The 23,906-nt window shown below is 37.3% G+C and overlaps 1 protein-coding gene across 2 annotated transcripts in view; it reads right to left on the reverse strand.

The window, feature by feature from the left end:
• yem (yemanuclein) overlaps nucleotides 1-23,906 on the reverse strand; it is a 75,179-nt gene that overhangs the window by 45,010 nt on the left and 6,263 nt on the right. For both annotated transcript variants that reach the window (XM_069301081.1, XM_069301083.1), the window contains exons 2-9: nucleotides 22,823-22,951; nucleotides 21,879-21,986; nucleotides 19,633-19,785; nucleotides 16,919-17,014; nucleotides 15,292-15,460; nucleotides 3,955-4,107; nucleotides 3,057-3,262; nucleotides 780-868 (exon numbers count right to left, since the gene is read on the reverse strand). In XM_069301081.1, the coding sequence (XP_069157182.1) occupies nucleotides 780-868; nucleotides 3,057-3,262; nucleotides 3,955-4,107; nucleotides 15,292-15,460; nucleotides 16,919-17,014; nucleotides 19,633-19,785; nucleotides 21,879-21,986; nucleotides 22,823-22,951 (1,103 nt within the window). The remainder of the gene's footprint in view (nucleotides 1-779; nucleotides 869-3,056; nucleotides 3,263-3,954; nucleotides 4,108-15,291; nucleotides 15,461-16,918; nucleotides 17,015-19,632; nucleotides 19,786-21,878; nucleotides 21,987-22,822; nucleotides 22,952-23,906) is intronic.

Genomic DNA, 23,906 nt, shown 5'->3' on the forward strand with positions numbered 1-23,906 from the left:
GGATTGGTCTGTGACTCGAGGTCGGCCCTGTTATACCTGCGGGACCAGCTTAATAGCTCAAATACTTTCTTCAGTTTAAAAATAAAGAACAAGAGCTTAAATACAGCTTAAGGACAGGTCAGGATGCCAATGCATTATTTGAAAGATTTAAACCACCCAATTGACTGGATTAATTATCTAAAAATTACTGAATGTAAATTAATTACGGAAAGAAATCTAACTAAATCTTCTTGCAATATAATAGCGAATTTTTGAATATAAACATAAGCCCAGGATTATATAAGTTAGATACATTCATAATTGGTAAGACATGCAAGATATATAATGTCGTTTAAATAGAAATTACATTCTGCCGGAGTTATGTTGCTCCTTCCAATCAACTATCTTGGTTCATAATGCTTAATCTACTCATGTGCTGTATATATATATATACATCATCCTTTCATTTCTGTTTACAGTATACATTTTGAAAATATACTGAAACACTATCCTCTCCAGCTGTCCAAATTTTGAGAATATGTTGTTTATTATTACCCAGTCTATTATGTCTTCAATCTCTGCCATCCCACTAACACCTTCCAATTACCTTCTATTTGTACCATTTTATAACCTTGCTACACTTAAAACTGCTTAGGACTAGGAGATGCATGCAATAACGTAATAATTTTTTAACATCAAAGGCAATGATTGCTTTATCCCCTTCATCATCTTTCTTGGGAATCCAGTCCCTTTTATACTTTATTTTGACTCTGACTGAATGTTAGCACAATCCATCTTACCTTAAGAGTACTTTATTGACAGAATCTGTGAAAAACTTTTGACTGGAACCCTTGGATGTGTGACCTTCTTCCTTTAATTTGTTTATAGCCTGGAAATATAATTATAGTTGTGTAAATAACTTATAAGAATATATAAAGGATTTTGAACAACACCACACAACTGGACAAAAACAAAGATGCTTGTTAAACCCCTACTTTGTCATCTTTTTTTGTTATTTCCCAGGACACTGCAGTTATCATATTTGCTGCTCTTCATTATTATTGGCCAGCTTTTTATACCAATGATGCAAATATTGTTATAATGCATCTATATACATGCAATGTAGTTAACAATGTCTCAAAAAAGTTCTGCTTGCAATGTAGTTAACAATGTCTCAAAAAAAGTTCTGCTTGCAATGTAGTTAACAATGTCTCAAAAAAAGTTCTGCTTTTTAAATGGCTTACTATTCAATGAGTTTATCGTGCTATTAAGGCCTAAAATTCTCGTCAAATTACAATTTGGCAGTGTTTGAATCTATTTCTGGATAATGTTCCAGACAGAACAGCAAATGGGCCACCAGAAACATTCTTTCAGCTATCCTTGGAAAAGGTTTACTGGTATGTGCAATAGGTGTATGTATTATATAAAGTGGTCTTATATACAGTGCACAACCAATTTTATCAATTACAGTATATAAACATAAATTAAGTTATTAAACACAACATTATGTTGTGTAAACTAGTAAGTGAAACAATAAACATGACATGAAGCAAACAAACATACACATGAGAGTTAGCAACTTTCATGTGTCGTATTAATTTAAACCTTAACTCCATCACTCAACTTTTTGCATGTAAATAGAAATCAATATGAAAAAGGTGTTTTTTTTGGGTTTATGCACAGACAGGATGACATTTTATATGAAAGCTGCATATTTAAGGTTAATGGATGACTTAAGTTGGTAAAAACAAGAGAACAAATTTGAAGAAACATTTTATGGAACTTTTAATAACACTGTATACTACTATATTTTGCCTTTTTGGAATGAAATTGTTGGACTAGGATTTAATAATTATTATTTAATCTTTTGTTTGATTTAGCAATATTTAATTACAGTATTTTCCCAATTCAGGATTACCACGCTCACTGATAAATACTTCTATAAATATTACACACGTCTTTATCCTTGCTACTTAGAAACAAATATAAATTATCTAGATATGTTTTAATTGTATCTGATCTGGTAGTATTCCTAGCCTATTGTATCCCAGAATATGAATGTAAAGAGTATTGAATGTAAAGAATTCATATGACACATATGAGGTAATTGTACAGGGCACTAGCCTCCTCTCTTGAACAAAATTAATATGAAATATCACACATCCCACAATTGTCTAATGTTTGCAGGATCAAGACCAACTTTGCAATCAGACATGGGAGAAATGTGCTTCTACTGGCTTTGACAAGATGCAGAATATCCATTTCAAATGTTTAGTAAAGATAAAAGCCAAAGCATGTGGTGCCTTGTGGGTGCAAAGAGGACCTCAAAAGGGAGGGTGGACTTAACCAGAAACATATTGGGTGGAAGCCAATTCCAAAAGATTGTGGGCAAGATATGCAACCCCACACAGTCCTTGACACTATAAGGAAGTCCCCGAACAATAAGTGAATTTAGCTAAGGCAATTAACCATACAGGAATGTATCTTGGGAACAAAAACCCAGTGCAGCAGATCACCATGCAATGCCAGACAGTTCTGCAGATACACAAAATGCTATGTCAGAATGTCCAACACTAGGAATGTCAAACAAAGGTTACACCAACTTAAAAATAGGTCATCTGGTCCTGTCTTTAACACAAAGAGAATGCCAGGCAGCCAAAGACCTATAGCAACTACAAACAACAACTAAATCCTTATCACCCAGAGACAAGGAAAGGCTACAGAAGCCAGTCAATAACATCAGTGTGAACTGCTCATGCCAAAGGCCCAACAAATGAAACCATGAAGTGCAAAAATCCACACTCACATGGAGGAACCAGCCAAATGTACCTGGTACACAAAAAACACCCATGCTCCTGACCCAGACACTAAAATATCTTTGATGAAGTGGGAAGAGGTAAAAGAATGAAGCCACTGTCGAGCACAGCTGACGCTAAATAGGAAGTTATGGGCAAAACCCAGGACATGAATTCTGGGTACAAAAGAGAATCTTACTTTAGGAAGTAACCACATGACAAATAAAGACTATCATCAGGTATTCCTACCGGTTATATATAATTATGAAACCATTAACAAACCTGCGTAAGATCTGGAGGGAGATTGTCTGGCAGTGGTATATTGTTTTCGTTGTCAGAAGGGTGGTGATTATCATTTATGGTGTCATGTGCTTCCTCTTCGCCTTCTCCATTTACCTCTTCATTTTCTGCTCCACCACCACCACCACCACCACCACCTTCTTCATCTTCTTCTTCCTCTTCTGATTCACTTTCACTTGAAGATGAACCTGTACAAGTTAACACTGTAGAACTACTACTACTCCATTATTTCACATTTTTCTCCCCCATGGTATTTATATTACGTTCTCTTTAATTATTAAGTTGCCAAGATGAAGTGATTGTAAACATTTTTATGCATTCCTGAGTAGGATCTGCTGAGCACCATATGTTAACATTCAGGAATGCATAGAGAGAAGCATAAACTATTATAAATAAATACACTTATTTTTGCATCTATTCTCTAGACAATTCATTTGCAAATATTTTGACACCAAATTTACAATTATTAACCAAAAAGTAGCTAAGAAAGCATGAAATGACTGCAAAAAGATACCCATCACTGAGGAGCCCATGAACGACATGGGCAGGCCAGAACGTTTACTCTCAGGAATGCACAGATAGGCCAGACTGCCAAAGAGTTAAATCAAGCGGCACAATTACCGTATTCCCGAAGTACTGTACTGTATTGCCATGATTCTCAACTGAACTTGGCCTGAAAATTATAGCATATTATACCATTATAGGAACTTAAGTTGAAGGGTTACAACTAAATGATTTATAACAACTTGGGAACAATAAGATTTACTGCTAATATACAACTGAAGAAAACTTTTAAAGAAAAACCAGAAGCATTAAAGAAGATATTTATCAATTAATGGAGAAGAAGAGTTTAGATTATTTTATACAGTACTGTACTTACTTCCAGATGAATCACTATCAGAAGAACTAGAATTGGAGCTGGATGAGGCAGACTCATCAGATTCATCTTTTTTATCTGTTGCTTCTTCTCGAGCTCTGCTGACTACTGCCTCAATGCTGGCTTTAATTGATTGCTCATTTGGTTGAATTTCACCTACAACAGAAAAACAAAATATTGACATATCTAAAGAAAAAATTAAAATCCCAAAAAGGATAAAGTTTCATTTTTATATTTAGTGTTCAAACATTATTAAGCTTTCAATAATGAATAAACTAGCACTTGCCATCTCTCCCAGTTAGCACTCAAGTATGAAATGTTACAAACTTCTTACAAACAATGACGAGTTCTACTTTACAAAAGAAGGATGCGTATTTTTGTGTCTATTCAACTACATTTCATTCACAATTATGAACAGTATAACTGATGAAGCATTAAATTATGTATTTACTTCCTCCAGTTTTCATCAAGAATTTTAATAATCCTAACAAAAAACAGAATTAGGAACATACTAGTAATGTTCAGATGCTCACTAACTCCAAGCTACTGTAAATCCCAAAGAAAAATAAGGAAGCACTTCTATGGGAATCTACTGAAGTCATAAAAACAGAGAATGCAGTACAGACGTCAGTTGTCAATAGAGATCTCAACAAAAATCAAAGTAAAGTATTATCAACTCTCCTTCTGCATAACGATTACATTCCTTGTAAACCTTATGTGAAGTGAACTCGGGAAATGTGAACTTAACACTTTGCCTTTGTGATGACGTTCTCGAAGTCATTAAAACAATTCACATAATGTGCGACATGACGTTAACACCGACAACAATTAAAATACTGCATTTGTAAAAATCCCATTTATTGTGCGATTATTATGAGACTTGTTTTAAAATGCACACCAATGTCTTCCCATTTTATGTATACCCCATGTGGCATCACAGCATTGCTGCATGGGTGGCCACCCACGCGAGAGGCTTATGGTTTTTGTGACTGCCGTGGCCTGCCCTCGAGTTGAAACGTGTGCCCGTTCCAGTTGTTTTAAATTGGGTATTTTTTGTTACTGCCTTTATAAACACAAAGCAACACAAAAATAAATGATAGCGTAAAAAAAAATGTCGGGAATGAATAACGACTAAACAATGACGAAAAGGCATTTTTTCACATGACGGTGTACTTTATCTTACAGTATTGGTAATGTTCTTTTATTTGACCTTCTATGCATATATTACTTAACATAACTTAGGGTTTAGTTTTGTCAAATTTCAAATTTTGTCACCTCTTACTGTACTCCGTATTGTATTTCTAAAATACTTTCACCAATTTCCAACCATAAATACAGTCCACTCAATATCCTCCCTTTCATACACCTTGGGCCCAATTTCGATTGGATATGTAGTCTAATTCCCTCCCCCCCCCCCCCCCCCGACACAAAAAATAATTTTATGTACAAAGTACATAACAATATATTATTGTTTCACTAGATACTTTTAACAAAACACTGGTAATACTGCAACAATAAATATGGGTACTCACCACTTGTCCAGATGTTTCTCCCACATATGATCTTAGAATGATGTGTAGGTGTGTATGGTGGTGTTAACTGAGGGTTGAGGCCTAGATGTTGATGGGTTCAGTTTGGTTCAGTTAGGTTTGATTGGGTTAGGTTGTGTTTGGTTTGGTTAGGTTAAATATGATTTTGTTAAGTTAGATTAGGCTTCATCAGATTAGGTTGGGTTTGGGTTTGGTTAGGTTTGTTTAGGTTTAGTTTGGTTTGGTTAGGGTAACACACGCCAGTACAAGCTTGTTTCATCGGCATTATAAATTTGCTCAGAAGATAGAGAATATTCCTCCACGATCTCAACTTTGGACACGCATTCCTCTGCACCTTTATCCAATGCTACCAAAAACCTTCTAGCATTACGTAATTTGTGAAGAAATTTGGTATATATATACTGACTATAATGTTGGGGTTTAATGCAGAACATGAAAAAACATATTTTTACTCTGAAATAACCTAATTTTACATTGAAATGAGATGAGAATATGAGGCAGGTGACACCATAGGAAGTCGACGCTCCAAGCGACAGTGTTGTGGAGCAACTTGTCCAAGATATATTTTTGCCTGGTGTGTATTTGCTGGCATATTTGCCTCCTGTTCAGTGATCCATTGTCACACTTTTCTGTTCAAATTGTCGTAAATTTAATTGGTGATGTTAACTAGTAGAATGCATATTTACAATAATATTTAGCATCTACATGCTCCACAACATTGTTGCTTGGATCGTCAACTTCCTGTGGCATCACCTGCTTCATATTTCCCTATAATTCCATTTTGAAATGAGATTATTTCATTGTAAAAAAAAAAAAAAAAAATTTTTCCATGTTTCTATATTCAGCACCAACATTATAGTGGATAAATACAGTTTACCACATTTCTTCGTTAATTATGTAATGCTAGGAGGCTTTGGGTAGCATTAAGTAGCTTTGGGTGACTTTCTTTGGCCCACACAATAGCATTCCAGATTCATCTTCCTTTATAAGCTGAATGTTTTACTAAAAGATCATCACAGCATGTTTTTCCATCATCACAGCAGGTTTTCCCTTGACATCACTGCTTGTTGAAGCCTTAAACAACATATTTCCTGACACACTAGTAGCAAGATGTAAGAAATATGCACAGATTTAAAACAGTGAGAAGGTAAAGGTTTTGCCTGCGGTGGGTAAACACAAACACTAAACAACGGTTGCGCCACCGGCAACTCTATGGACGGCCGCCAAGCTACATAGGCTTCTCATGAGTGGTGCCGCCTGGGGCCGGAATGCAAACAAATAGATGGAATGGACGAATGATTGAGGTCCGATAGCATAGTGGGAGAGAGTACTTCGTACTGATTTACTGGATTATCTTGAGGTTATCTTGAGATGATTTTGGGGCTTAGCGTCCCTGCAGCCCAGTCCTCGACCAGGCCTCCTTTTTGTTATACACCCCCAGGAAGCAGCCCGTAGCAGCTGTCTAATTCCCAGGTACCTATTTACTGCTAGGTAACAGGGGCATCAGGGTGAAAGAAACTCTGCCCATTTGTTTCCGCCTCCACCGGGGATCGAACCCGGAACCTCAGGAATACGAATTCGAAGAGCTGTCCACTCAGCTTTCAGGGCCTCTGACAGGGTACGGGGTCTGTCCCTGTACAAACCCTGTGTCTGTACAGGGTACAGACAGTTCCTGTAAAATGAAACGTTCTACGTATTTTTCAATTCGCTGAACCAGTACCCTTAAAGCTACTACACAGTGGGAAAACTGTGTAGTTTCCCCCCCCTCCCAGGATGCAGCCCCACAACAAGCTAACTCACTCCTAGATATAGTACTTATTTACTGCTAGGTTAATAAGGGCATTAGGTGGAAGGAAATGCACCCAACCATTTCTATCTAACCCAGCAACCATTTGAACCCGAAATTTCCGATTACGAGTCACAAAGAACCCGACACTACTGGAGCCCTTCTGTAGTTTCTTCTATTATGTTTATACTGCATGTTCTTACATCCCTGTGCCAAACTACACTCTTATTTTAATTAGACAACTGGTGCATTGCTCAAATTTATTTTAACCAGAACCACTCCCCCTCTTCTTCCACCTTCTTCAACAGTTAACTCTGGCTGTGCTTTTCTGCTTTTTACTAATTTTTTCAGCTGCAATATAGCTTCAGGGAGCTATTGAGGGATCCCCTCCCAGAAATCAAGTGTTGTACATAATGACTCAGTTTTCTTGGTGGGAAATCGGTAGCTCCTCATTTCTACTACAGTATTTGCTTCATCCACTTGGGGTGGCTTGTAAGTGAGGGGTGCCATCTGGTGGGGAACTGGCCTGCCAGGCACAACGGGGCCAGCACTGTAACCAGATTTTGCTTTCTGGGTTCCAGTAGGCAGAGAAAGTCGCAAGAGGCCTTATGCAATTTCCCTAAGGCATGGCTTTAACAAGTGTTTAGCTTTGGAGACCTACCAAATGTGCCCATTTCAGAAATACAGAACTGAGGACAGAAGATTGGCATTCATAGCACAAGTGATTGAGTTGGGTGCCATACAGCAATTAAATGTACGTTATTTAATTCATTGCAATTTTCAATCTAATTTTGTATATAACAAAAAAAAAAAAAAAAAAATTGTGGTCAATTGATGTATTGAGGGGTCACAAGTGGTAATATTGATTCATATAATCTAAAACATGCACATGTATGGATAAAGCATACTCATACCATTATACATGCACCGTATATTTACTCAATGAATACGAGCCCAAGTCTCATAATTGCACTTCATTAATATTTTATAAGCAAATATATATATGGATATTGGCTATCTTTAGTAGTTCTAGTGTGCACTTGTTAATTTATTTAAGTTAATGAGTTTAATGCCCCAGGCAGCGGCGGGGCATCCGGAACCCTGGAAACACAGACCAAAACTGTCTCTATTTTCCGCTTGTTACAACTTATAATAAAGTTGTTACATCTTGGCTTAACGTGTTTATGACATATTAGAACGTTGTTACAACTTGCTATATTGGTTATTATAACTGGTTAGGAGGTGTTAAAACTTGTTCGAACGTTGTACCAATGTCATAGTTTCGGTGTGTGTTTGGCGGGAAAGGTAAGCAACCTTGCGCGTTGCAGCAACCTAAATTGCACATGCAACGCTGAAGCTGCCTGCACCCGAATATCAATCTCAGTGGACTGGATGACTTGGATTACTAGCAAGGAACACCACTCGCAGGACTCTGGGTCAAAGGTGTCAATAACCCAACAGGCAGCATGGCAGAGACAAAGACGGTGTCACCCCAAGACAAGGGGACAGAGCAACCTTCAAACTCGCACAAAGTGAGGTGGGACTCGGAGGTCTCCTTCATCGGATGAATGAGCCCTAATAGAGGTTTCTAGGGCCCTTAGGCTAAGGGAAGCTCAGGCAAAGTACTATTAACCGGTTATCCCAGAATAACCAAGCAAATACACTAAAAGCTGAACCCCTGCGACATGTGCAAACACGGGGACCAAGTGGAGGGCCTCCAAAATCATACAAGTAGTTCTACAGCCACACCAGACAAAACAAAGAAAAATTCCACAAAAGCACAATGTCTCCAGGGGAACAGAACCGATCGCTATGCATATATCAGACAGCTGCACAGTACCTTGCGCTCCAGCCAGCAATAATGCTACCTCCTACCCAGGGTCAAACAGGAGTAAGAACCACAGCTGAACCCCAATCAGGCAATCACCAAGCAGCGACAGATCCAGACGGAGGTAGTCTCTCCTAAATGGCTCATGGAAGATAACCCTAAGCCACAAAGGCAGTACTTACAGGGTCTGCCATGTAGATATGTGGTTTAGTATATATTTCTAATAATTGCACAACAATGGCACCACTAAAGTTATGGCATTGATGCTTTCAGTATAGTTTTCTTATGTACATGTTAAGCATTCTGCACTCGGATATCAACCAGATGGAGAAATAATTTTTTGTACCATTTCACACACCTGCATACCAGTATGCATTCCACTGCTCCGATCATCATGTCAACTTGGTCTTCAAATGTATATTTACTTTGCAATCAAGTATATAGCATTCAGCTTTTATAATTGACTGATCAGACCAGCAACCACGAGGCCTGGAGAGAGCCCAGGCCACTGGGACCTCGATCCTTGAAATATTCATCAGGTAGTAATCAGGCAGACCCTGGGGGTTTTCATACTACTGTTCAACACCTTACCAATCTGAATGGTTATAATGTTTGCTTTTTCACTACAATATCAGCATTTTTGTCAGTTGTTCAAGGCTACCAATCACACCTTTAATGACTTCCTTAAGACAGGCATTTGCATCCTGCCTGCCCTCACTGTACTATATTGTCAAGTTGCATTCTTGAATGTAACATTGGAGTGAGTGGGACTTGAATAATAGTTATTTGTAAGTGGTACCACAAGTAACTTTACCAGAACCAGAAAAAAAAGACAAACATCAATATTTGAAGCATTGATATTTGTACAAGAATACATCATGTCAAGGTCTCAAAAGTTACATAGCATGAATAATCTGAGACTAAATATGTATCACGTTGACAGTATATACTGTACTGTACAATTTTAAGACTACCTCTCTCTCAAGAATATAAAACTTGTTAAATAATTGTGAAAAATATTATAAATGTCCAAAATTTTGAAAAGCATGTAACATGGTATATGAGTGACCAATACAGCTTAATTTACATTCACTATAAAGACAATATGAACTCTAATGCGTTCAGGTTTCTAGTCCAGGAGAAATCACGGTAATTCTGAACCGCTTACAGGTTAACCTCTGCACTGCACACGTTAAATGTAACACACCTGTGGTGTGCACAAAAAACTTGGGAAGAAATAATTTTTTCCACTTGACATTGTAGGTATTCAGAAAGCACAAAAATTAAAGTAAAAAGTCTCTATCTTTTGTGGTTTAGCTGTAGTGGCCTGGACATGTTGAGTGTTTTTCAATAGAAATGTGGCGAGATGCCACATGGGAAGAGATTTGTTAATTTATTTTGATTATGACATTATAATTTTTTTCATTCCAACAAGTTGTATTGATGTGTCAATGGTGATGAAATCACTACTAGTATTAACAACTTCATTTCTCTAGAGGTGAAGTTGTTAATGGTGTGATATGCAATAGGACGAAAATAAATGTAAGAGAATACTGTAGTAAGTTTGTGTAATGTCACCAGAGTTGCTTAACACTTAATGAGTGGTTACAGTCATACAACAATTCCCCAGGATAATGGTTATCAACATACAGGTATACCAATTTTAGTCATTGTTGCACAGTTTTTATACAAATTATGTAAATAAGCTTATAATATATCTATAAGGATGTAGTGGAGTTAACCAAGCCCCATGAAAACATTCTGCTAGTAATAATTACTTACTATGTAGTGAGGCTATCATGTACCAGTTGCCTGGTCTTTCCTACCAAGGTGAAAATTTATATGCCCAGACAGAATAGAAACAGTTGGTTGCTTGTTGCTCTTCCTTTGAACTTTACCCAGAGCAAATTAATGTGTAATAGAGTATATTTTACATTGTAGGCCTATATTCAATTCACAATCACTGTTGTAATAATTTTTGTGTACATAATTTGTGTTATTCTAAACACTGTTTAAACTAAAATGAAACGGGAACATAAAAACCACCCAACAAATATCAGAGCCCTCACCCCCTATATGATGAATCAACAAATGGGACGATTTCCTTTTCTCTAAATTTTTGTATGCAAAATGTATTATTTTATAAGATTTATTTTTTACCAGTGGTAAAAATGAAACAAATAAACAAACATACATACATACAGATTAATGATAGAAGAAAAAGTAAGAACACAATAATAACCATTCCACTGCACAACACAGCTGCGGCCATTTTCAAGTACAGCGTGTAACACAAGATTCACATTATCTTTTTCAGGCATCCAAGTAAACAGATGCCATCTTAACACTTTCGCGTACCGGCGCCTCTAAATGTAATCACTCATTTTTCTCCCGATTCGTCTCGGGTGACGAGGTCCGGTGTCACTCGTTAAAATATTTGTTAAAAATTTAAATTTTATCTGATCAATCTGGGAGTGGTTTCAAAATGAGCGCCTTCAGATTGCGCACAATTTGATACCAAAATGAAAGACGTAACATGAAAATTGATGTCAGAACATTGGAAAGATACAAATAATTTTGTGGTGATGGGCGTCAAAAAGTGTCCAAAAAGTTAAAATATTTAATTAAATTCTATTTATTGTTCTATTATTATGGGACTAGTTTTAAAATAAGCGCCTTTTTATTGCGAACAATTTGATACCAAAATGAAGGACATAGCACGAAAATTTCAACCCGTTCTCGCAAATTTAATAAGTCAATATTTACTTATTAAATATGTGCATAGGTGACATACTTAACATAATAGATACCCTTAAAAAGATTCATAGAAAACACCGACCTTACCTAACCTACTTAGTATGTTAAGATAAGCATCTTATTGCTTCGTAATTACAATTATTACCTAACCTATAATAGGTATAGGTTAAGTAATAATTGTAATTACGAAGCAATAAGATGCTTATCTTAAGATACTAACAAGGTTAGGTAAGGTTGGTGTTTTCTATGAATCTTTTTAAGGGTATCTATTATGTTTAGTATATCACCTATGCACGTAGTTAATAAGTCAATATTGACTTTACGAATTTGTGAGAACGGGTTGCAAAATTTATGTCATCAAACTGAACGAGTATATACATTAGTTTGCAGGTGTGCCAACTGGTGCTCGTTCACGGGTAACTTGGCCGACTTAGGGCTCTGCTGTGGGGAGTCACTCCGGGCTTTTAGACCTTATATGCATATACCCCTATAGAGAATTCTATTGCGAACACAATGATACCAAAACGAACAATGTAGCACGAGAAATAAGGTGAGAAAACCGAAACGAGTATATACATTTTACAGACTTTGTGCGCTCACAGGTAACTGCCGATTTTAGTCTTTATACTTTGTTATTGGTATTGCTTATATATATTGTGGTTGTTATTGCTCATATTTGTCTTTCTATTTAGAGCATTGTATTGCGAATAATTTGATACCACAATGAACAATGTTGCACAAAAACTTCTGTTAGCAAACTGTATGTGTTTGTCTGGTGTATTGGGTGTAGCGGGTGTGGCAATGAGTGTGCTCTAGCGGGTGTGGCAATGAGTGTGCTCTAGCGGGTAAGGCGCGCCCATGTTGTCTAATTTATATGCATATGTCTGTGTAGAAAATTTTATTGCGATCACAGTGATACAAAAAAGAACGATGTCGAACAAGTTTGGACCTGATAAACCTGAAAAGAGTAGCAACATGTTCACGCTGTTTGGCGAGAACAGCTAACACACAACTTAGTCTTTTTTATTTGGTGCAGGCATCACATTAGCTTTGGTGACATGTTATACATATGTACCTCTAGAACATTTCATTGACAACACATTGATACCAAAATAAAACACGTACATCGAAAATGAAGGTCAGAAACATGAAAACAGAGTATAAACTTTTCAGTAGTGTTGAAGCCAATGTGCAGTTGGGCGTGCGGTAACGGGTAACCCTTGGACAACTTCCCACAGTCTTGCGGGTGGGATGCGCCCATGATTTGTACTTTATATTCATATGTCTGTGTAGGGAATTTTATTGCGATCAGTGTTACCAAAATTAACGACAGACCAATTCTGGGGTTGACAAACATCACGGTTTGGTGCTTATGGCTAACGATCGCCATAGTTTTTTATTTGGTGCGGGTCTCACGTCGACTTTGGAGAAATTTTATAGATATATTCCTTTAGAGCATTCTCTTGCGAACAAAATGATACCAAACTTAAATATATACATGGAAATTTAAGGTGAGCAGACTGAAAAGAGTATAAACATTTATGTGTCGCTGTGCGGTCGCCGAAATGAACGGCGCACGAGGGGAAAGTTATACAGGGTTCTGTCGGGAGCGCAAAAGTGTTAAAAAAAAAAAAAAAAAAAAAAAAAGAAAGCACAGCTTGTGGCCACAATATTACTTAATGACAAAATAAATTGCTGCGATTATTTTGTCACAGATGATACTGACTGTGATTAAGACTATCTACAAGGTTCAGATATCAGTGAACACAATACTGGTTATGATGTTCACAGTGGGAGGCAGACAATACACAGCACACTGCCAGAGTTTTGTGCATCTACACATCATAAAACGGGACCCCATGTTCCTTTAGAAAATAAACTTGTGGAAAATGACTCGTATTCAGGATTCAGTGACATGAATCATAACAGCAGAGTTGTGGCCATTGTACACTGGAGGCATTTTTTGCCGAGTCAGGTGGCATCGTCCAGTAGTATCATCCGTTGGAATACATATACATACATATACATATACATATATATATAATATATATATAATATGTCTATATAACATGCGGATCTTTTACTGCTAGAATTCATTCAATAAACCATTTAAATTATTGGGAAAGCTTAAAAATTTTAAATCTGTACTCCATAGAGTGCAGGGAAGATACATAATAATTTACATGTCAAAATTCAGTGCCTCGTAATACTGAGTGAATTGATGGTTTGTGAAAGTTGAATGAATGAATGGATTGACTTTTGTTTTGAAGGGTATTTATGTGAATACAAAGGTAGAAAAGGAAGACCAGGATGATATGAAGACAACCAGTGGTGGTAAAGAAGTATATGATGTGGATAGCACATTAAAAGGCAGTTAAAAAATAATAATAAAGAATAAATAAATATACAGTATACTCAATATATAATGAGAGTAGCTGTATGTTAGGAGCAAATGATTATTATTATTTTGCCCGTGATAATGCGGGATGAATACCTATTGCTGGTTCTTCAAGATGCTACCGAATGTAGATAGGAAGTTTTCTGTATCTAATATCATTAACTCTCCTTTACTAGACGATTCATTAATTTTCTCCAAGAAAATCACCCCCCCCCCCAATTCAATGAGTAGGAAATGTAGTAATAATACTAATACTAATCACAATAACAATAATAATAATAATAGTAATGGTAATGTTTTCTAATGACATAATAACATAGGATAAAAACCCACACTTGTGTATTTGTGAAATTTGTGTAAGGAATTTACACCAAGTCTTTTGCACCCTCGAGTGCTTTATCAAGGTCAGTGTGCGCGATTAAGACGAGACTTAATCTCAACGTCTAATCACATTAGACAAGATTAGTCGTTGAGATGCAAGTCTCATCCTAATCACACGCTCAGACCTCGATAAGGAACTCGGGAGAGTGCGAAAGACTTTGTGTAAATTCCTTACACAAATTTCACAAATACACAAATGTGGGTTTTTATCCTATAATAATAACAACAATCATAATAATAGTAATAATAAAATAATAAATGATAATCCAATTAAGCTAATAAATATTTATGTTTACTATAATAATGTGTTGTTATTTTAAGAAATTCAGAAATAATTATTTCTCCAATAGTTATTCAAGTATTTTCAAGCTAGGCCTTAACATTTTGGCACCTAGCTGCTGGATATAAATAGCTGTAAAGTTATAATGTAAGCCAATTCTTATCAGTATGTTATAAGGAAACTGTAAATAAGTTTTTACACTTTATTAAAGTCCAATCTGGAGCAGATTAAAAGGTTTTCCGTGAATCTTTATCATGTACTAAAAAATGTTCAAGTATAAAATAATACAAGGATAATTATAAAAACAATCTGATGCCCCTAATCACATGCGCATATGAACAAAACGAGATAAGCAACTACCTTTACTTTCACTACCATTAATGACTTTTTCATTTTCTTGATCAGAATCCTTCTTCTCCTGGTTTTTGGCATTAAATTGACCAATCATCCGCTTCCTCTTTCGTAAAAGCTCCCCCTCGTCTAGCTTTCGTTTCTTATGGCGTACAATTCCATTCTCGTATAACTTTCTCTGAGGATGTACAAAAAATTATAATTAGTGGACACAGTTCTGTAAATCTGTTAAAGAATATATGCTGCCCCCAAAAAACAATGGTTTTTACCTCATCCAAAAAATTCCAGCCAGCACTGAAAATTGCAAAAAGTTATGCTTAAAACAGACTAATTTATAAAACAAAGATGCATATTTTCTACTCATCCAGTTCTACGTGGCCTCGATAAAGTCTTGCATAATGCACTTGCATCAGAAAGAAAATAAAAATGAATCCCTAAACATGTATAGTAACACTAATAATATAATGAGCATAGCAACTATATAACATAAGGGAGGGGGAAGGGGAGTGAATCATAAATTATTAAAACTTAATTAAAAATAATAATAATGAATAAAAAACACACACACACATACACACACACACACACTGTACAAGCATATTGATACTCGAGTCATACCAATTCCCAACTCAGTTCTCAAAATAAACAAATCGATAAAAAGCATTATACTAATAAAAAAAAGGTATTGCGTATCAATCTCATGAGAAACATTACTCAAGATTTATCCACTGAAATTTAGGAACCTCACAGTAATATTTTCTATTATCTCAGACCTAAACCAAAGCATATCACTTTGATGACTAACATTCCTCGACACTCAGTTTATCTGACACTCAGTTTAACCGTTTTTTAAATTATTCCTAGCTGTTGAACAATAATTCCTCACATTAATGAAGAGTGCCATTTTTGTCTCATAATTCTAAAGATGCAACAATAGGAACATTTAAATAATGGAAGGGATCACTCCAATAAGGGAAGACCAGGAGTGGCAAACTAGTGAAGTGAGAAAGCAAATATATCAGGTCAGTCCCAGATCTTTGTAAAGCTGATATAGAGGAATTAATGGAAACCTAATGTATATATCAGGTAACAAACAATGTGGAGAGCTCTCGTTCCTATTATAGATGGTCCACAATTTGTGTGGTACAGTACTGTATTTGAGTCCGCTGATTTTGTGATACTCGGGTAAAAACTGATCCTAAATTCACATAGGAAATTTGAGAGAACATGGGTTGAGAATAGCATGGGTTAGCAAAGATAATCTGTGTTATCAGCATGGAACCCACATCTTGTGAAGCAGAAACAGGAGCTTTAGAAATTTCAGTCTTAACTGGATTAGTACCAGATCAGTAGAATAAAGAGGATATCATTGGAAGCTGAACACATTTTAGTCAAAGAGATGTAAGAAAGTTCTCATTTCCTGTATGGGTGGTCAACCTGTGGAATGCACTGAAGGAAGAAATTCTTGAAGCAAATTATATCTACAAAGAAAAAATATGAAATTGTTAATGGTCCTAAGTGACTTGTAAAAGCAGATAAAGATTAATCACAACTGTTGGTAATCGGTGACTTCATGCCAAGTTGATACCAAGGTTTAAGGATATACCGGTATCAAAGTAAAACTACTCATATTTACCTTTTTAGAATAACAATCATCTTCATCCTCTTCAATGCCTTCTTCATCCATTTCTTCTTCATCCTGTTCCTCCTCTTCATCCGAATACACTCGAGCCTGCAGAGATTATAATATAATTATAGATGTAAATCAATAATTATTTACACTTCTAAAGTTTAGAAGTCTGAAAATGAACGATAAATTAAACATTACTAATAATAACACAAATAGTAATGGTAAAATCAAAAGTAAATATACAAATAGTATGACCTCTAAAATCAAGAATGATTTGTTTTACCTGATCTAAATTAGAGGAATCAGAATTTCAGTACACAGTATATGATCTTTCAGGCAATTTGTCACCAAACATGCTCAAGTATTATAGCAAATGAAAGATAACATCTTTTTGCATAAACAAACATAAATGACACTATAAATAACTGTGTAATACTATACACACATTAGTATTTCCCATTTCTCCCTTTCTTCAGATGGGAAGTAGTTACATGGATGATAGATCCACCTAATTCAAGCCATGTCAGATTTTTGTGAGTCATTGTAAATCTAGTGGGAACCAGGGGCCAAACCCTGGCCCCTTCTTAAGAGAAGCAAGGAACAGTAAATCTTAGATTATCCTAACTAAAAACAGCCCACCAGAAAGGTGGGCAAGCCTAAACATTCAACCAGCAAGGTAAACAAAGGATAGAAAACTAGCCAATGAACCCCTGAAATGAATGAACCACCCAGTTGTGAAGCAATTTTCTCATTCGTCCCACCAGGAAACTGGGTACCTTCCTCCTTGATTCCCTAGCCATAAACCTCAGTCACGGAAGCCATCAACACGGAAAACCGATTGATCTATGGGAGAGGGTGGGTCTCGAGAAGCCACCTAGGACCACCAGAAACAGGAGTTTAATTATATTCAATGCTTTTTCAGGAGAAAAGAGCTACAGAAAGTAACCCCCAGGAAAAGGAGGAGTTAGCAATGAGCTAACTGCTCGAATGCAACACAAGCCTCGTGGGAACCAAGAACATTCTTTAACTAATGAACCGCCAGCACACTGTTGCAACAGTAGAACCTGAGCCCTCATATCTGCCCAAGACACATTTGATATAAACATCAATGGCACGTGGGCAGACCACAGGCTAGTTAAAACTTGATAACACTGGACAACCTGATAAAAGGCACAGAAACAAGGAACTAGGGTTCTGACATAATGTGTATCTGAGCTAAGCACTCCACTAATTGATTTTTCAGCTATCTGTGAATAGGAGTCCTAGCAGATATAAATGGAAAAAGCATAATTCCAATCTACAAAAATGGTAACACAAGACCCTCTTAATTATAGACCTGAATCATTGAAAAGCCTAGTAGGCAAAGCACTATAAAAATAGTTGAAACTATGTTGACCAGACCACACACTAGAAGGTGAAGGGACGACAAACTTTCGGTTCGTCCTGGACCATTCTCAAGTCGATTGAGAACTGAGAAGTTAAAACTAAATGGGTAGAACACCTGAAGAATAATAATACTGTATACTGAAATAACAACCAGTATGGTTTTTGAACAGGAAGATCCTGTGTAACAAATCTACTTAGTTTCTATGATAAAGCAAGAGATTTTACAGGAAAGAGAGGGTTGGATTGCCTGCATCTATCTGAACCTAAAGACTTTTGATAGTCTGTCCCACTTAAAAGGTTTCTGGAAACTCGAATATACTGATGGGGTGACAGGAACAATTTTTACACGAATGAACAGTGTTTGAATTAATAATAAAAACCAGGGTGGTAAGGGTCTTGATTAACTTGAGAAGTGCAGGTTTCCAATCAAAGTGCTAGGTATTTCTGCCAATTTTAACAAAAAAAAAACTATAAATTAGGCCCGTACACTCAACAATGAAGTCTTTAAGAGTACAGTAAATATTTTGAGGGTATCACGATGAAAGAATGTTTATGAATAAAGTACTGTACTTTAAATATACAAACAACTACAGCAACTCTAGTACTAAATCCAACCTTTGCATTAAGTTTAGGGGTAAATAGCTAAATACATGCCATGTATAATGAATTCTGCAAATACTGAAGTTATGGATAATGATACCTGACTATACAGTATATTAATCGGAAAACTGTAGCACTTGAATATTCAGTGCGAGGAACTGGTACCCCATTACATAAAGTAAAGGCATAGGTATGGCTGCTAAGAAAAAATGAGAGTTTGGACTAAAGTTTAACCAGCCTGCTTGCTTTTTTTAAGATGTACTGGAGCAGATACCAAGATGCAGCCAGGTTTATTCCCCCCCCCTCTCACAATCTTCCATTCAAATCTTTCCCTATTATCCCTCTTCCCCTCCTCTCACTTCTCCCCTCCCCACCTTTCTCCCTCTCTCTCCTTCTCCCTCATCAACCATTCCCCTTCTCCCTCCCAGGAAAATTGTTTAACAAATCACTGAAACTGCCAAATGAGTGTGGACAACAATCAATATTTCAGACTTTACTTCTTGATAATTGCACAGGGGAACTAGGTTAGATGCAGATATTTCTAAAGTGTGGCACTGAAGCTGAGCCTGACTAGTTATACCTTACATGCTTCATCTGTGAAAGTTAAACAAAACTAGTCCCAAGCATCTGGTCTCCAGCCCTGAACAATCTCTTTTAAAGATATAGATTGCTCCCAAGTTCTAATACAAACTTAAATGAAATAGATGAAGAACATAATCCATTCCAAAACAAACCTGCTTCTTTCTTCTTCGAACATCAACTTCACTGTCAACAGATCCTTCATCATCATCAGACTCTTCTGCAACCATTTCAAAATCTAATTCACCTGAATTAATGTAAAAACCTCTGTGTTTTGTTTCCATGTGTGTAGGTACCACCTCATCAAACTGTGAATAAAAATACATCATTACCCATTTTCATAAAATACAGAACTGCATCAATATTTCTAGAAAAATCCATGATGAATAATTGTTAAATATACTTGGCACAAATGTTATTACAAAATTAAAATCACATTATGTGACAATGTCAACGCCATCTGTTGAGCGCACCGACCCCATTTTCCGTTCCCCAGTGGAAGACTGTGATCTTACCGACACCTGTGTATGTTCCTTCTTACTACCTGTATTCAATTTTTACTCCTTAGAAGTGATGTGGGTACCTTGATCAACAAGGGTTAGTTCACCCAGGGCAGTCCTGAACTCTAGATTTGATCCAGTGGGAACAAGTGAGCCAAGTCCATGTAGACTGTGAATTGTGATAACCAGTGAAGTACGTATTGGCGATTGGATCAACATATCCCGGGATGGACCAATCGAGTTACTAGATGGAATCAACATCCGTCTGTCCTCTATGTTCAAGACTGTTATAGGTGAAGCCTTTTAGAGGAAGCCAACCAGCATGTTGCTGGAGAGTCAAAGTGGTGTTTTGACACTGGTAATACTGTGGAGGACTGGCCTATGATTTACTGGGAAAGGTGGACTCGCCACTATGAGTACCCAAGAAGAAAGGCTCAAAGTACCTCGAGTGTTATACAACAGAAGATATAAGTGGAGTTGCAGGGATTGAAGATAGCAGAAGTTCTTTTGTAGTGTCCTGTGTGAAAGTGACACCTGCAGTGTTATGTACATATGTAATAAGTGTATATAGTTAAGACATACATGGTGATGGTTTTGTTTAGTGTTGCTTACCCTCATTCCCGTTGGATTGACTATTACTGCCAGGTCTTAATACCTTACCTATGACTAAGTTGGATCTGGTAAGAAGAGGTACTAAGACCCCAAAGAAAGTTTGAATGAAAAGAACCCAGTTACTGGCCAAGTGAGGTTGTAACAAATTAGTAATGAAATCAATATTTAACCTTTAAGAATTGATTGAATATATCTGTTTTACTCAAAGATTTTACACGATAACAGTAATTTTCATATTCCAATTTATTCTTATTTTTGCTAATCTTGATATTTTATTTTTATGTGATGTTTTAATGAGGAATCTAGACCTGCTGTGAGAGTGCATACTGACCATACATTTTTTTCTGTGTGAGTGCATTTTTACCCCTTGTTATTCAAGTATTTTAACTGGCTATTTTTCCGATATATTTACAAGTTGAAGCTCTGACATGTGGTAGGAGAAAGAGGAATTTTCTTAGCATGGATAACAGAGCCAATTTATTAGAAATGTAATCACAGGCAAAAAAGAAAGTGGGTGGCAGAGTATGGCACTGATACTAGTACAGATTCTGACAAAAGCATAGGGTAGCAGATAATATAGCTTGTATTGGCTCATTTGAGTACAGTACTGTACTAAGTTTCCACCTGTGTCCTCTTGTTCGTGTTCCGCTCATGCTAAATAGTTTGTCTCTGTCCACCCTGTCAATTCCTCTGAGAATTTTGTAGGTGGTGATTGTCTCCCCTAACTCTTCTACCTTCCAGGGACGTGAGGGTCGATTCCCGTAGTCTTTCCTCATAACTCATACTCTTGGCTCCGGGACTAGTCTGGTGATATACCTCTGAATCTTTTCTAATTCAGTCTTGAGTTTACCTAGGTATGGACTACAGGCTGGAGCTGCATATTCCAGGATTTGTTTGACATATGTGATAAATAAGGTTCTGAATGCTTCCGTACACAAGTTTCTAAAGGCAGTTCTTATGTTGGCCAACCTAGCATATGCTGCTGCTGCTGCTATCCTTTTGATGTGGGCTTTTGGGGACAGATCCCTGTGTTATTGCTGTCTTGAGATACAGTACAGCCTTTCTAGAAATAAGACAATAATACCTTTCTAGAAATAATACCTAACACATGCAGAAACTGTAAAGGGTTATAAAAACAAAGATGTTTCATATCTGAATGTTTTCCAAACATGTTTTGCCCACCAAATCAAATTCATATTAAATTCCAAACTTATATTTGCTTCCCCATATAACTTGTATATAAAAAAAAAAAAGGCAACTACTTCATGCCTGATACAAGAAAAACTTACAGCATCTGAATTATCGATGAAAGGATCCGTTTCATCATAGCCCTCTCCAAGTGTGGAGAAATCATTTTCTTTTCTTCGTTTCTTTTTCCTATTTGGTGTATATCCTCCCTGCAAATAAAGCTGAACATTAGAATAAGATCAAATGATTAAGCTAAGTACAGTAAAAGGTAAAACTCTACTTTTTCTGTGCATGCACATGCTAAAGTGACATATTATTCTTCTACATATTTGTCAGGAAAAAACCAGAAGCACAATTTCATATTTTATCGATCAATCTAAAATTTGTATTAGTTGCATGGATGTTCTACTCTTCACTTGCATTTATCCAGGCCTGCCAAAGTGAATCTCTGCAATGGAGTAGTGTAGGATCGCATGATCTTACACTGCCCCCTTCATTAAGCAGGGCACAACTAGCGACACACCAAGGAAAAGGCCCACAGCAAAACAAACTAACTGGCTGGCGAGCAGGAACAACTGCTCCCTCTGATGGCTGGTGAGCAGCTCTATGCCTAATAATTAGTAACTTACAGCCACCTTTCAGATTTTCAGGATCAACAATGTCTATCTTAGAAATGACCCAGTAACCCAAAGAATTTCCTTCCTTCGCAGAAATCAAACCCACAGCCAACTGTGCCAAATGTGCTACAGGTCACCCATGAATTGAGTTTCAATATCATCTATTGACAGCAAAGGTAACATTTCATAACTTGACTGCTTTTTACTGCATGCATTATGGTAAAACAAAATGTTCTGTTTATGTACTTCAATGAAAAAACAGAATACTATACTGTATTACAATCCATTACTCTAAGGTTAAAAAAAAGAAGTGAAACTAGAAGTCCCTAAACAATGTTATCTTAAATAAATACTGTACATTCAAATCTGAAGATTTGGATGTGTAGCAATGTACTATAGCCGATTAAAACCAAATAAAAAATACTCACGTATCTGTTTTCAAATTGCCTTGCTAAACACTTGAGTGCTGCATCCTCATCCGTTACAAAGGGGTCACTTGGGTCTAACATAGGACCATTGATAACATCACCTAATCGTTTCTTGCCTAATCTTTCGTGCTGAAATAATGAAAAGAGATAAATTAATTTCTAAAAACATGTACTGAATGCATAAAACATACTCATTTGAGTGCTTAAATTAGTCTTAAAAAACAAGGAATAGCACCTGTACCAATACATATCATAAAACCAGAAAAATGCCAAGAACTCTCCGAATACACCAAAAAACATATTGAAACAGGAAAGGTGATTAATAGAAAGCTGTTAAAATAAAGTCACTGTACTGGTCTTTCCAGATTCATTCAGATACTCAAATGCTAGTAAAAAAGTGACCGCTTAGGTCCAAGAGGCCTTAAAGTACCGTACAGTATAAGCAATTCCATTATATCCCACTCATTCAGAGTGAACATCTGGTCAAATCTTCATGCTTCCATTAATTTTTGCTATTCATGTATCTCAGTGAGGTCCTCCATTCTCCTTAACTATCTACAGTAGTCATGGCTGAGGGGTGATGCATAAAGGAAGGCAAGAAGAAAGGGGAGGAGAGGGGAAGAGTGGCTCTCAGACGAGGGAGGTGGGAGGGGGGGGGGGAGAAACAATCCTGAAGTCTAGGTAGCATTTCTGAGGTGAGGGGGCATTTCTGAGGTGGGGGGGGGGGGGCGATTCTGAGGTGGGGGGGGGGGGGTGATGCTGAGGTGGGGGGGGGGTGATGCTGAGGTGGGGGGGTGATGCTGAGGTGGGGGTGGGGGGGGGGGGTGATGCTGAGGTGGGGTGGGGGAGGTGATGCTGAGGTGGGGGGGGGGTGATGCTGAGGTGGGGGGGGGGGTGATGCTGAGGTGGGGGGGGGGGTGATGCTGAGGTGGGGGGGGGGGGGGGTGATGCTGAGGTGGGGGGGGTGATGCTGAGGTGGGGGGGGGGTGATGCTGAGGTGGGGGGGTGATGCTGAGGTGGGGAAAGGGGGGTGATGCTGAGGGAGGTGGGGGGGGGGGTGATGCTGAGGGAGGTGGGGGGGGGG

This window comes from Procambarus clarkii, chromosome 5 (genome assembly GCF_040958095.1).
Source record: "Procambarus clarkii isolate CNS0578487 chromosome 5, FALCON_Pclarkii_2.0, whole genome shotgun sequence".
In the NCBI taxonomy this organism is placed as follows: domain Eukaryota; kingdom Metazoa; phylum Arthropoda; class Malacostraca; order Decapoda; family Cambaridae; genus Procambarus; species Procambarus clarkii.